Here is a 15,017-nt window from a genome sequence, read left to right on the forward strand (position 1 = left end):
CTAAATAGAGGTCACAAACTGGAGGACTGTTCAACCCATTCAGCCAGGCTACTCTATTTTTTAATCGACTTAGTTGGCAAAAATTAGGAAATCCAGCATTAAAATGTATCTGGGTCATTTGTTGGGAATTCAGAACCTGGAAAGGGAGGGTCTGTGTTCTTGAAGGCAGCATCAGCGGGTGAGGCATGCACTGCACACCTTCCCCTGTCTCTACAGCTCCCTGTGGACACACACACCCCTGCTCATTACAGAGAACAGGATAGATGATGTCACAGCCAGCAGTGCTGGAAGTAAAATTCATCTTCTTTCTTCCTTTTTGTTTTTCTTATCTCACTTTATTCCAGAAAGTTTAAAGATAGCCCACCAGGATGTATAAAAGCACATACTGTAAATGGAAATGCAGTGAAAATGAGGAAAAACCAACAAGGGTCGGAAGGCAATAAAAGATTCAGGAAGGTCCTTTTGGGTGGGCCACACTTCCGGCTCTTAGCTTTTGAGAGTAGACTGGTGAGTTCTAGTGTTTGGATTATGTAGGAAATGAACGCACGCTGGTTGCCCTAGTAAAACGATGATTATTCTATGACGTGAGATCAAGTATCATCCAAAAAATGATGCTGTTTGTTCTCCTCATACTGTTGGATCAATATTGACAAAGAAGCATTACTAATAATTTATATTTACTCTCTGCTGGGTACCGTTCTCATCACTTAAAAGCATTATTTCACTTATCCTTATAACAAGTATATGAGGACTACTAATATCCCCATTTTACAGATGAGGAAATGGAGGTACAAGGGAGACTGCATGATTTACCAAAGACCATAAAGTTTAACATGCATGCTAACTCACTAGGTTATTCTGCCTCTCAGAGGGCAATATCTAAAGAGACTAGTGTGGCTTGCCGGTAGACTCTTATGTGTCCCGATTTTATAAAGAGCAATCAATATAAACTAAGTGAGAAATAGCATGGAATTGAGAAGGAATGCTAGTATATTGTGTGACCTTGAGGGGAAGCTGAATCAGAACAGTTAGGCCCCTAAATAGGCTTTCCAACAACAAAGTAGTCTTTTGAAACTAAGAAAAAGAAGAAAGAAAGATCCACTGATCTTTATACAGAGGGGCTTGGCCAGGATGCACATCAGAATCATTCACAGAGCTTAAAAAAAGAAAAACAAAAAAACCAGGTCTGGGCCCCACCCCTGGACATTCCAGTTCACGAGATAGGAGTTGAAACCCAGGTGTCCATAGAGATGCCTGTTTGTTTCTGATGCACCGGCAGGGTGGAGAAAACAAGGACAAATAACAAGGCTGTTATTTTGCTTCTAATTTTTCCCAAAGAGAAATATCTTCATTGTACAAAGATTAGGGCAGAAACCACTGTTAGGTGAACTGAAACCCATGTGAAGTAGATTAATGAATTATATCTAATGAAGTCAGATGGGAGCTATAACTCACCCAGGCCAGATCCTAGAGCAGTTACACTGAATCTCTGGGATGGGGGTAGCATTACTTTCATTTAAAGTTCCCTGGTGGTTCTGTTATGCAGCTGAGGTTAAAAGCCATCTCAGAGGCCCAGGTGAGTTATCTCTCAGGTTGGCAAAGAATTAACCATGCCCACTGTTTGGTGGTTGGGATTTGACAGAATAGAGCAGTGGTACCAAATGATGGGAGATGGGCAAACAGGCTCCCAGTATTCAAAAAGAGAGAAAATGACATTTGGGATACTCTGAGATGGATGTGATTAAAGCAGATTTCTACAAGGTTTTATGAGAAGATGGTTTGTGGACACTTAGGGGAAAATGATAATTGCTGGGAGCCAGTTAACTTCATTTCCAGACTAATAGATCAGACAAATGCTGCAGGCATTGTCTATCTTTATTCCAGCAAAACAGTTGAAACTCTCTGATATCATCTTCCTGAACCAGATGGAAAAAGTGACCATGGCTGGTTGATTAACAATGAATTTAACAACCATACCCGCAAAGTGTGTTGGTGAGACTGGTTCTGTCAGCTTTATGAGAGGGCTGCTTGTAGAGGGCAGGTCACAGGGTTCTGAGCCTGAACTTACCTTATGCAATATTTTTATATGCATCTTGATAGAGAGAGGGGAGGCATGGCAGTCAGATTTTAGGTTGACAAAAAGCTGAAGGAGGGGGCTTCGCTGGCAGTCCAGTGGTTAAGACTTCACCTTCTAGGTGAAGGGGGTAGGGGTTCGATCCCTGGTGGAGGAGCTAAGATCCCATAGGCCTTGCAGCCAAAAAAAGCAAAACATGGAACAGAAACAATATTGCAGCAAATTCAGTAAAGACTTTAAAAATGGTCCCGGTCAAAACAACTTAAAGCTGAAGGATATGGCAGATGAGTTAGATGACAGAATTAAAATGACATTCATATAATACTTTCTAAAGGAAACTCTAGTTTACATGAGGTTTACTTTTATGCTGTCATGCAATCAGCAAGCTCGGTAGATTTATTATCCCCAGTTCAGTTCAGTTCAGTCGCTCAGTCGTGTCCGACTCTTTGCGACCCCATGAATCGCAGCACGCCAGGCCTCCCTGTCCATCAACAACTCCTGGAGTTCACTCAGACTCACGTCCATCGAGTCAGTGATGGCATCCAGCCATCTCATCCTCTGTCATCCCCTTCTCCTCCTGCCCTCAATCCATCCCAGCATCAGAGTCTTTTCCAATGAGTCAACTCTTCGCATGAGGTGGCCAAAGTACTGGAGTTTCAGCTTTAGCATCATTCCTTCCAAAGAACACCCAGGACTGATCTTCAGAATGGACTAGGTTGGATCTCCTTGCAGTCCAAGGGACTCTCAAGAGTCTTCTCCAACACCACAGTTCAAAAGCATCAATTCTTCAGGGCTCAGCTTTCTTTACAGTCCGACTCTCACATCCATACATGACTACTGGAAAAACCATAGCCTTGACTAGACAGACCTTTGTTGGCAAAGTAATGTCTCTGCTTTTCAATATGCTATCTAGCTTGGTCATAACCTTCCTTCCATGAAGTAAGTGTCTTTTAATTTCATGGCTGCAGTCACCATCTGCAGTGATTTTGGAGCCCCAAAAAATAAAGTCTGACACTGTTTCCACTGTTTCCCCATCTATTTGCCATGAAGTGATGCGACCAGTTGCCATAATCTTCATTTTCTGAATGTTGAGTTTTAAGCCAACTTTTTCACTCTCCTCTTTCACTTTCATCAAGAGGCTCTTTAGTTCCTTTTCACTTTCTGCCATAAGGGTGGTGTCATCTGAATATCTGAGGTTATTGATATTTCTCCCGGCAATCTTGATTCCAGCGTGTGCTTCTTCCAGCCCAGCGTTTCTCATGATGTACTCTGCATATAAGTTAAATAAACAGGGTGATAATATACAGCCTTGACGTACTCCTTTTCCTATTTGGAACCAGTCTGTTGTTCCATGTCCAGTTACAACTGTTGCTTCCTGACCTGCATATAGGTTTCTCAAGCGGCAGGTCAGGTGGTCTGGTATTCCCATCTCTTTCAGAATTTTCCACAGTTTATTGTGATCCACACAGTCAAAGGCTTTGGCATAGTCAATAAAGCAGAAATAGATGTTTTTCTGGAACTCTCTTGCTTTTTCGATGATCCAGCACTTTCTTGGTAAAGAAACTGAGATCCAGAAAAGTGAATCACAGAATCGTTATTTGTGGTAATCTTAAGAGGAAATCAAGGTTAAATATCAAGGGTGACATTCAGATGTGAAAAATCTATTTCAGAAGATTGGGGTTTGTGTTAGTTTCCAGGGGCTACCGTGAAGTACCACACACTGGTGGCTTACAGCAACAGAAATGTTATCGTTCTGGGTGAGAAGTCTTTGATCTAGGCGCCTGCAGATCAGGTTTCCCCCTGAAACCTGCAGGGGAAGGAAGACTTCCTTGCCTCTGTCAGCTTCTGGTGGCGCCAGATGTCCCTTGGCTTGTGGCCACATCCCTCCACTCTTCACATGCGTTCTCCCAGTGTCTCTTCATCAGGTCCTCCCGCTGTACATGTCTGAGCTCTGTGTCCAAATTTCCCCTTCTTATAAGGACACCAGTCATGCTGAATTAGGCCCTACCCTGATGACCTCATCTCAATTGGATTACATTTTCAAAGACTTTATTTCCAAATAAGGCTGAGGTGCTGGTGCTTAGAATTTCAACATAGGTTTTGAGGGAGACACAGTTCAAGTCATTCAAGGTTAGACTGGATTGGTAAAGCTGTCAGAGCATCACTGTGTTATCACAGTTACTCCATAAGTGATAAATCACTGACACTATCTTAGACAGTGGTTTGAGGGTTTCCACCAAGTAGAAACTGGCTGCCCTTAGCATTGCTCAGAACACAGAGACAAGGATCAAGCCATCAGTTCTGGCCACCACACTCTAAGAAGGAAATGGATTAAAGGATGGTAGAGCACCTCCCTGGCAAGATAGGTGCTGTGAAAGGTTCCACTGGCAGCCCTCTGTGTGTCTTACTCTGTTTTCTATAAGGAAAATCAGGAAAGGGATAGAAGAATATGTTGAGAGAAATTTCTAGGCAAATGATAGTTAACTTGAATTTGTGTCCCAACTCTATTTTTGTCAGGCAAGACACTATGCAGTTTTACATTCCTATTTCATCTAACTTCACAGGTGAACATGTGTATAAAGATATGCATATATACTCTGAAAATATATGGGCTTAATTAATACTGACTCAATGGACATGGGTTTGGGTGGACTCTGGGAGTTGGTAATGGACAGGGCGGCCTGGCGTGCTGCAGTTCATGGGGTCGCAAAGAGTCGGACACAACTGAGCGACTGAACTGAACTGAACTAAATACATATACATATGTATATCTAAAGATCTAGTTAATTGATATTGAGCAAGCATTCTAATTATTTATATGTTTCCTTTTTCTTTGAGGATATTTAAAAGAAGAAAATAGAGCTTAGATAAGCATATTGACATTTCAAAGAAAATAGAGCTTAGATAAGCATACTGGGACACTGCAAAGCTAGGAGGCATTTTGAGTTTGACTTTTATGGTGAGTAAAAGGATTTTGAGCAAATGAATATGAAGGGATTGCTGTGTGACCTGCTTTGCAGCAGGTACCTTGAGGGATATGAAAGGAAAATGTGACACACATAAAAATATTAGGAGGAGGGGGAAAAAATGCATGTTCCAGAAAGTGTTGCAGGGACTGGGAAAGGAGGGTGAGCTGGAGGGAGGCTGGAGGCTGGGAGACTCAAGAGGGAGCTGGAACCTGAAAGCTGGGTTCTTGGACACCACATTGAGACGACGCGTCTCCCCAGGAATAGTCTGTCTCCCAGGCTCTTGTTGCACTCATGGGCCAGGCCCCTGGCTTGTGGTCACTCTATTGCCCATGTGCCCTTGCTGTCATGCCAGGCAGAGATGAAGAGGTGGTCTGGGACCAGCACGGTGCCTATAGCCCCATGCCCCGGCCTGTAAGACCAGGGAGTTTTCTCAGCACTTTAGAACAAAGTCATCTGTTATCTCCTCATAATCAGATGAAGACAGAAGCAGAAATCACTGGCTTCTCTGAAAGCTTGTGTTTATGATTTCAGTTCAGTGAGGGCTCTGAAAGAACTGCGCCAGCCAGACAGGAAGCAAGCATGCAGGCAGCCTGCCCCGTCCGCACAGCTGGTTGAGCCTCCGGCCCTCCACGGCCTCAGGGTGATTTAACAGACAGGTCACCAGCTTTGCCTCTCAGATGCGATTTCTCAGAAGACTCTAGAGTGACCTATAACTCTGTCTCCATAAGCACTGCCTCACTCCCCCACTGCAGATGCGAGAAGTGTGCTCTCCCCCAGGTCAGCCCTAGACCTCTCAGATCTAAGACCTGACTTCTGAAGGAAGCCAAAGGGAAGAGGAGTGTTGTTTTCCCCTGACACCAATAGCGGGGGTTAGGGACATAGCCACAAAATCCCCAAACTTCTCTTAGCCTATCTGTCTCGATGGGATTTGCCCAAACCCTGGTTCATTCCATTTCTGTCTCATACCAGCAACTGAAGAACTTTAGTGGCCCAGGCTGGCTGCTGATGGCAGAAGACACCCTACTAACCAGGCCTATACCGGCCGCTTTCTCAGGGCCCTGTGGAGCTGCCATGGGCAAGGGCACCCTGCTCGGGGCTCTTTGTGAGTCAGTCCTCAGCCTTCTCTAAACAAAAACACCCACTGGCACAAGAGTGCCTCAGGTCCAGATCACTTCAGTGGCTTTAGATAAAGTGGTAGCAAGAGACACGCACTCAATGTTTCTTCTCGGTTATTTATTGAGCGCTCACTATGTGCCAGGCAGTGCACCAGCCTGGGGATGGAACATTGAGTTCAACCTGATCCCTGCCCCCAGGAGCTCACAGGTTAATCACAAAAGGAGGTGGACACCCAGGGTGGCAAGTGCTGTGATAAAAGTTAGAGGAGATGACAGGACCCCAAGAAGAGACCTGGAGAGACAGAAGTTTTCCTGAAGGCAGGATTTCTAAGCCAAGATGGAAAAGGTGAGCAGAAGTCAGCTAGGTGACGAGGACACGGGGCAGAAGTTAAAGAGGGGAGAGGGTGCTCCAGGCAGAGGACTGGCTGATCAAAGGCTCGGTTGCAGGAAGAAGCCAGTGCATCCAAAAAACTTCACAGTTCCCTAGGGCCTAGGAGATAAAACTGGATAAGTGAGCAGGGACCAGATCCCAGAGGGCCTTGGAAGTGATTAAGAAACTGGTGCTTTTTCCGAGAGCAGTAGGGCACTGTTGGAAGAATCTCAGTGGCTAGAGGAAGACCAGGATGTCCAGGCAGGCCCTGGCTCAGCACTAGTTCAGAATTTGAAAGCACACAGAGAAGTGTGAGCTCAGGCCCTGCACTCCAAAGCTCATGGTGCCCATGGGCTGCGCTGGAGATCCAGCCATGCTGAGCGTGAGGCATGCCCAAGGCAGCCCTGCACTCCAAAGCTCATGGCACTCATGGGCTGCGCTGGAGATCCAGCCACGCTGAGCATGAAGCATGCCCAAGGCAGCCCTGCACTCCAAAGCTCATGGCGCCCATGGGCTACGCTGGAGATCCAGCCACGCTGAGCGTGAGCCATGCCCAAGGCACGTGGTGCTAAGACTAAGAGGGTAGGAGCTCACATTTATTGGGTACCCACTGTGTGTCAGGATTTGCACTGAGGCGCCGCACATCTGGCATCTAATTCAGTCCTCAAGGCTATTGTAGGGCTCCTGGGACCACCCCCATTTTACAGATGAAAGACCCAGGCTCAAAGAGGTTTCCTTCACAATGTCATCAAACCAGGAAAGGGACGGTACCAAGATGGGAGGTCAGCCAGTGCTTTCTCCTCCTCCATGTGGTGTCCCCTCCATGTGGTCCAGAGGGTGTGGGAAGGGCTTCATGGAGGAGACAACGTGTGAAGAGTTAGATGACTGTTCCCTGTCCCAGTGTCGCCTCTCAGGCTGTGTGGTGGGGGCTGAGTCAGGTGTGTAGACATGAAGGGAGGCAAATGGGATGACTGAAGATCCAGGTAAACAGGGACTTTGTCCGTCAGAACCCTGGAGATGAGTCCTGTACCTGCTCTTTAAGGGAACAGCAGCTTTCCAATGAGTGAAACCAGTGAGTAAAGGATATAGTTCCCAGTCCTCTAAATGTGAGGATGTGAGGCTGCCTACATGCTATTAACATGGGATGGGTTTCCTCAGAAATACTTGCTCTGGAAAACCTCCCAAGCCTCTAAGGTTAATTAATTGTCAGAAACTGTAAGTTATATGAATGGAAATGAATAACTGACAAGGATCTAAGATGTCTCCAAGGGAAATAAGGTCTGGACCAGGTAGCATAAGGGGTGCATGAGCCAAGTAGGTTCTTCCATAGAGTTCTTGAAGAATGGCATACTCGCGCGCATGCCACCAATGATTCTGGTTCCCCTGGAAAGCCCAGAGCTGAGCTTGATTGCTCCCCAAGCCAGCTCACCATGCACCTGGAAAAAGATGTCCCTAGCTGTGTTGACTGAGCCTGGTTCCCTGGTAGGCAGTCAGCAAGTTGGGACTTTCAGACGTCCTATGAAACGTAGCTCCATCACTATACTCAGTTGACCTCAGAAAATGAAACCAGTTTCCATGACTAGTGGACTCAAATGATTGAAAGGTGAAGCACAAGAAATTAAACAGGGGAGTCAATGCCAAAGCCTTTACAAATGTCCCGAGGTTCCCTATACACCAGCCCCCCTCCTCCATTAGTGACCAGTGCAGAGGAGGCTGGAAGGAGGGGATCCTGCCCCTGAAAGGTCCTGGATATAGCCCACCATCAGTGGTGCTCAAACTGAGTTTCCCTTCTGCCCTATTCTCTGCCAGTCCTCCTCACCAGCTCCCTCTCCTTCTGCCCCCACTGGGATGATACTTGGTGCTTCCCGTGCTGCCGTCGCCTTCTTCCCCATCCTGCTCCTCCCCCAGCACCATGGGCCACATGCTGTTACCCCTCTTCAATCAAAGTAAACCCCTCGCTCCTGTGATAGAGACCTTTGGGAGAGGAGTCTTCACACCCTCTCCCCAGGCAGCTGCCCTCCTGTGCCCCACATGCATCACTGTGGAGATGGGCTTTGTGGTTCCCCTGTGAAGTCTCTCTCCATGCAGGGCCCCCTTTTCCTTTTGCTCTGTACACACTGGAGATGGAGAACATGTCATCCTCTTTTGCCTGGAGCCAGCCCTCCTGTAGGAATGGCTGAGCCACCCCTCAGTTTTCTCATCTCAGGGGCGGCACACACCCGCTTCTGCTGCAAGTACTGTTTCCGTCCCTGTGGCTTTCCTCTGTCCTCTTTCTGTCCCCCCCTCCAAGGCCTCTGAGCCCTACTGAGCTCTGATGGCTCAAGGCCGGAGAGAAGGTGCCAAGCAGGATGGATGGGGGCGCAGTATGGGAAAGATTAGCTCATCTCTTCTCCGTGGTGTCTGTCTGATTCTGACCTCAATCTGGGACAGTTTGAAAACAGACTCCCCTGCCAAGTTCACCTCACTGTGTACCACTCTCTCCCTGATCCACAGCCCTCTCCCACCACACTGGCTTACTAGCAAGGCTTTCTGGCTTTACTTCAGCCTAGAAGCTTGACCTAAAGGTCTCCTGGTTGCATTTGAGCCTGCCCATGTTTTCCCATGTCTCCAGTGTCCAGCTCTCCAAATATTCTGCACCATGAGAAGCATCATGCTGAGAGCTGGACTTGAGTCTGGCCTCACTCTGAACTCAGTTGGGTGACTCTGGGCAAGTGATGAAACCTCTGTGAGCCACAGTTTCCACATCTGTAAAATCAGGATAATAACACCTGCCTGTTCCAAAGATCAATAAGCAAATGAACATGAAGATGCTCTGTAAGGTGGCACTTTCCAAACCACATTCTGCAGACCTTCGCTCCCAGGACAGATATTGAGAAACTATTTAGGGAAAGAAAAAAAAAAAAAAGGACTTCCTTGGCAGTCCGCAGTTAAGACTTCACCTTCCAATACAGGGGGTATGGGTTCGACCCCTGGTCTGGGAGCCAGGATCCACATGCCTTATGGCCAAAAACCCAAAACATAAAACAGAAACAATACAGTAACAAATTCAATAAAGACTTCAAGAATGGTCCACATCAAAAAAAGAATCTAAGAGAATCTTTAAATAAAATGGTCCACATATATATATATATGTATATGTGTGTGTGTGTGTATATATATATAAAAATATATAGTCTGAGGAAGTTTGAGGAAGACTGACCTTAATCAAATCAGCCAGGTCTTCTTGACTGCAGGGTGTCCACCACATCCTTTCGTTTGCTGACATGCATGATGACTCTCCCAGAGCAGAGTACAAAATATAGCTTTGTCTCAAGACTACTTTTTTACACAGACTATCACTAAATTTTTAGGTAACTGATTTCCATAGAACATAGCATATGTTAATATTTATTCTACAAATAATAATAGTCACCACAAGAGTTATTCCATCATCCAGGGCACGAATCCTGGATAATGCCAATTAATCAATGTCTGAAAAAATATTGCCGGAGCTCCTTCAGTCATCTCAGTATTGTGCTGTGGATGGCAGGGGAGAGGGAACTTGGTGCTGAGGGTCTGTCAGTCAGACTCCACCCTTATTTCCCGCCATCCCCATGCTGCACTCTGTCACAAACAGATTGACCAACCCATTGTCGTGTATACACATCTTTCGTGTTCCCAATCTCCTGCCTTTTTCCCATCTTTCTCTCTGCCAAGGTGCCTTCTTCCCATCTCTACCAACATGATGGTAATTCATTCTTCAAGTCTCAGCCAGGTCCCACTATTCTGTGAAAGTTTTTCTCACCATTGCAGTGTGTGCTAGAAAGGAATACTGACCCCAACCCAGCAGGGAGCCCCCAGAGGCAGAGAATTATTCTTACTTCCTGATTTTCTCCAAAACCCAGAGTTTGTTTGATCACTGCCCTCCACCCCTTCACAGACCATAAGCGCAATTTTGGCAACTTGAGCTTCCAACTAGGTATGGGTCCTTCTGACCTAGAGAGTCAGTGGTGGGCTTGCTGATGTATTCACTCATTCAGTAGGTGCTTAGTTTAGGGGACTGCTAGGAACCCAAGGTTGAGTCAGACAAGGATTCTGCCTTTAAGGAGCTCATGGACAGGACAGAAGCATTAACAATTCACTGCAAGTCAGTGTCTTGAGTGTAATAATAGAAATAATGTGGGAGCACAAAATAGGATTCAGGATGATAGCAGATGAGGATCAAGGCAGGCTTCCCAGAAGATGGTCCCAACCCCTACTCCACGCATCCCCCTACATATAGAGAAGACGTCATCTAGAGGAGACATGGTAAGGTGATGGGGGTGGTGATGGTTACCTTTATGGAAGAAGGACCACTGGAGAGCTCATAGAAGGGCAATTCAAGTTCATTCCCTGGATCACAGAAAGGGAGGACTCAGTGGAGCCAGAGGGTTAGGGCAGATGCTAAAAGGGAAAACGCCCGAACATGCACACACACACAGTCTATGGGAATCCCACTTCCTTGCTTTTCCATCATACCTCTCACCCCTTCTTCCTTCTCACTTGACCTCATTCTTCCTTTCCAAGTCCTCCGTCACCTCTCGGTCCTGGGGCCATTCATCGTTACCTCATTGAAACAGCTCAATGTCTGCTCCCAGTAGCTAGAGGTCTGCTTTGGCAAGAGGCTGGTCAGCTCGATGCCCACTCCCTGTGGGGGGCCTTGGGGAGGAAGGTCAGCCTAGAATCAGCGCTTTCTCTTATCTCCCCACAGAAAACCAAAAGAGACGTCAATAATTTTGACCAAGACTTTACCCGGGAAGAGCCAGTACTCACACTCGTGGACGAAGCGATTGTGAAGCAGATCAACCAGGAGGAATTCAAAGGCTTCTCCTACTTTGGTGAAGACCTGATGCCCTGAGCAGCCGCTCCCAGTGAAGTTCGGTGATGCTGCAAGCAGGGGCGCGGGAAGATTCCTATTTTCCCATCAGATGGTCTTGAACTACTTCTCCCCAGAGCCCAGTCCCTTGTCCACCCTCTATTTATTGCATTCCCTCACCCCGGGGCCAGCTCCTCCCCACTTCCACCTGATGACCAGAAGGCACTCTTGATTCTCGTCTCACCAGTACTGCAGAATTGTGCAGGTTCAGCAGTTCACTGGACCCACTGCTGAGTTTGGTCTGTTGGCAAGCCTGGCTTTGCTCCTTGGGGGCTTCTGGTAAGGAAGGAACTTCAAGTCTTTTACTGCAAAGAAAAGAAGGAAGAAAAAAAGCAAGCAAGACTCTGGCTCTGTTTTTGAACATAGAGTCCTGACAATTCTTGCTTCTCCTCACTCCAGTCCCCCACCCACCACCTGCCACCCTCTGCCATTCTATCCAGAAGAGAAGAGACTGGTGCTTCTTCAGCCCAAGGGTGAGCGCCCTCTAGGCGTGCCCAGGAAGGAGTGAGGTTGGAAGACACCCTGATCGGCTCCCTGTGTTGGTTTGCTCTGGAATGGCTCGTCGTCATTTGCTTTGGTTTTAGATTTGGGGCATGCCAAAGTTGTATAAGCATGTATCTTGTGGAAGAAATCGCTCTCCATAGAAAAAGAAATTTGATTTGAACTCTATTAACATTTCAAAAATAGATTATCAAATTTGCTTTCTAATTGGCCAAAAGAAATAAATTCCATTGTTAATACAGGTAGATATTAAAGGGCTAATATACAATGAGAAAATCATCATCCACGGTGTATGCTCTTAATGCTTTCGTGGCACCTGGGGGCTCGGAATTGAGAGAAAAGGAAACTAGTAGAGCTCTTTGTTGTTCAAGTTCTGCCTGAACTCCATGGCTACCCCACAGAGTGGTCAAGACCCTGGGTTCTAGCAAAACTCAGCTCCCAGATTCTCTCTCCAGTTTCATCCTGAATCCCCAGCATCAACTGTATTTATTTTCTGCAGCAGTGTGTGATTTTTGCGCACTTCTACCAAATGATAGTACTACTGTGTTGTGGTTTTTAAACATTAAACATGTAAAGTTAAATATAAAATATCTGCTTTTGGAACAAGCAGCATGAGGCTAAACATGGGTTATGTAGAGGGTATCAGGAGATTGAAGAGCGACTTATTGGAACACTGACAGGGTGGCAAGATGTTCTCAGAGTGCTGTTTCTGTGTGACATGCAAGGGCAACTCATGTGGACACTATTTAATGGATGTGATGTTACCTCCTGTAGATATGCTACCAGTGTTACGTTCTTTGATTTCCAAGGATTCTCTGTGGCTTTGTGTGTTATGTTTCCCGGAGGTCGTTGGATTATCTATTTCACTGAACTGACTTAGCAGGGAATGGAATCTATTCCAACGATTGCACGTGGATTTCCCAGCTGCCCCTGAATATATATACTTGTGAGTGGCAAAGTGGCACTAATGAAGCTTTTTGCCTTTTGTACATTTGAGATTTTTTGTATATAGTGTTTGCTGCAAGGCCTGTGGAATTAATTCATTGAATTTAGAGGTATCAACTGCTGCATGTTCAGGCATATTATAAACTTTAGTCTATGAAAGAATAATTATAATAATGTCCAGGTGCAATACTCTGTAAGCGTATTGGTTCAAGTTACCGAGAGATAAGGTGTGTTTCCTTCTTTCTTTCTTTTTCTGGGAGGCGGGGGGCGGGAGGAGGGATGGTCTTCATATTGTTTATTTCATTTTGGTTTATTTTAAAAGATGTAAACATGTATTAAGCTATATTAAATCTCACATATAGTTCTCCTGTGCTCTATTATGTCCTGATAGAGATGGGGAAGAGAAAGGAATGTTCTGGATGGTTGTTTCAAAGTTTGGACGGTGACTAGCTCAAGCCCATACAGAGCTGGTGTCCATATTTGCATCTGGCTAGTCGTGGCCTTGGTTACTAGTGATGACATTCACTTCTCTTTTGTTTTGATTTTTGAAAAAAACTCAGGTGTAATTATTATCTGTTCTTGTTATAATTTCAAATATTATGCTATATCAACTTGTGTGTTCAGCATACCAGTGAAGAGATGAAGAACAGTAGATTAATTTAATTTATCTTCGGTAACTTGACATAGTAAGGGGAGACTATCTTCCGGAGTTGAGGACAAGCACAGAAACATCTTCATGGTGGCGTCATCTCATTTTTTAGGAAAACATGACAATACTGCCCATCTTACTCACGAGTCACTATGCTCTCTGTTTTCTTCTCTGCTTCCTTCACCCTGATGATTGAACGACCAAGCACGCTCTTAAACTGTCATGCCGAACGGCCTTGTCCAAAATGTTCCCATGTCAGCAGGGGTTGGGCCCTTCCTGCAGGACAACTGGCATTTTTGTTGGAAGACAAATAATAATACATTCTACCCAACAGCTCCAAGCAGTCACTCAAGCAGGTTGCCTGGCTCAGAGATGCCCCCTTCCAGGCCCCAGAGCTGGGCTGACTGGGATGCCTCCTGCTTGAAAGCTGGTCAAGTTCTCACACAGGCAGATTCAAATCCTATGTAGTCTATAGAATAGAGCTTGTTTGTTCCTTGAATACTCATTGTTTCATTTCGGTTTTCACAAGAGTTTGGAAGCAGACGCACTATTACATTTCTGCGGATTCTTTCTAATCTTTCCAACTAGCTTGCTCACTCTTTTTTATTTTTTTTGAGACAAAAAAGGAGGGGAGTGTAAAAAAAATGCCAAAAAAATATATGAAGGATAGCTGTTCTCCTGTATTCTCTCATTATGGACTTTGTGAAGTGGAAACAATTTTTTTTTCCTCCAAAGGTGAAAAAAATGCATTCTTACATTAAAAAAAAAGAAGGCTAAAAATTACCTCTTTTTAAATTATGTGCAAAGTAATTCTGGCTAAATATAAAATGTATTCAACTTTAGGGATTTTTTTTTGTATTGTGATACTTTATTTGTACATTTTTTTCTTTTTGGGATGTAATTTTAATCTCTTGCCATTCATTAGTGTTATTTCATTGTAAACATTATTGTGCCAAATGTACTGTATTCAAAAGGATGTGAATGTGTATTGTTTCAGAACCTAATAAATACAATGACGTTAAATCTTATTTCCGGGTCCTATTGAGTATTTTATCTCCTGGGCTCCATTTTATCTCCTTGGTGAGTGGCAAGGTGGCACTAATGAAGTTTATTGCCTTTTGGACTTTAGTGATTCCAAATTCCCAAACCTAGACAAGGTTTCAACTTTTCTCTTATCCTTTGAAGATGCACAAATGTGCAAATGACCATATGTGCATCCTGCCCTTGCCCACCCCTGTCTGGCCCCTGCATTCAGGGACTGCCAACCAGAAGTGTGGAGGGGGCCTGAGCACACTGGATGCGCCAGCCCTGGGCTGCCTGGGCATGAAGCTGCCTTGGAGTGCTGGGAGATGGCCAAGCAGCACCGAAAGCACTTCATTCTCAGCTTTCTAGAGAAGAAAAGACTAGATCTTCTTGCAACCCATTCAGGCCTCTTCAAGACTCAGTTTTGAGGACCAGCTGCTCAGAACTTCAGACCTTAGGAATCCAAGAAGCTCCCAC

General features: G+C 45.4%; 1 protein-coding gene across 3 annotated transcripts in view; it reads left to right on the forward strand.

Annotated features, from left to right (window-relative positions):
* Positions 1–14,545, forward strand: part of PRKCE (protein kinase C epsilon) — a 542,406-nt gene extending 527,861 nt beyond the window's left edge. For all 3 annotated transcript variants that reach the window (XM_019970093.2, XM_070798091.1, XM_019970092.2), the window contains one exon: positions 11,258–14,545. In XM_019970093.2, the coding sequence (XP_019825652.1) occupies positions 11,258–11,404 (147 nt within the window). In that variant the 3' untranslated portion in view covers positions 11,405–14,545. The remainder of the gene's footprint in view (positions 1–11,257) is intronic.
* The last annotated feature ends 472 nt before the right edge of the window (positions 14,546–15,017 follow it).

Source organism: Bos indicus, chromosome 11, assembly GCF_029378745.1.
Source record: "Bos indicus isolate NIAB-ARS_2022 breed Sahiwal x Tharparkar chromosome 11, NIAB-ARS_B.indTharparkar_mat_pri_1.0, whole genome shotgun sequence".
In the NCBI taxonomy this organism is placed as follows: Eukaryota; Metazoa; Chordata; class Mammalia; order Artiodactyla; family Bovidae; genus Bos; species Bos indicus.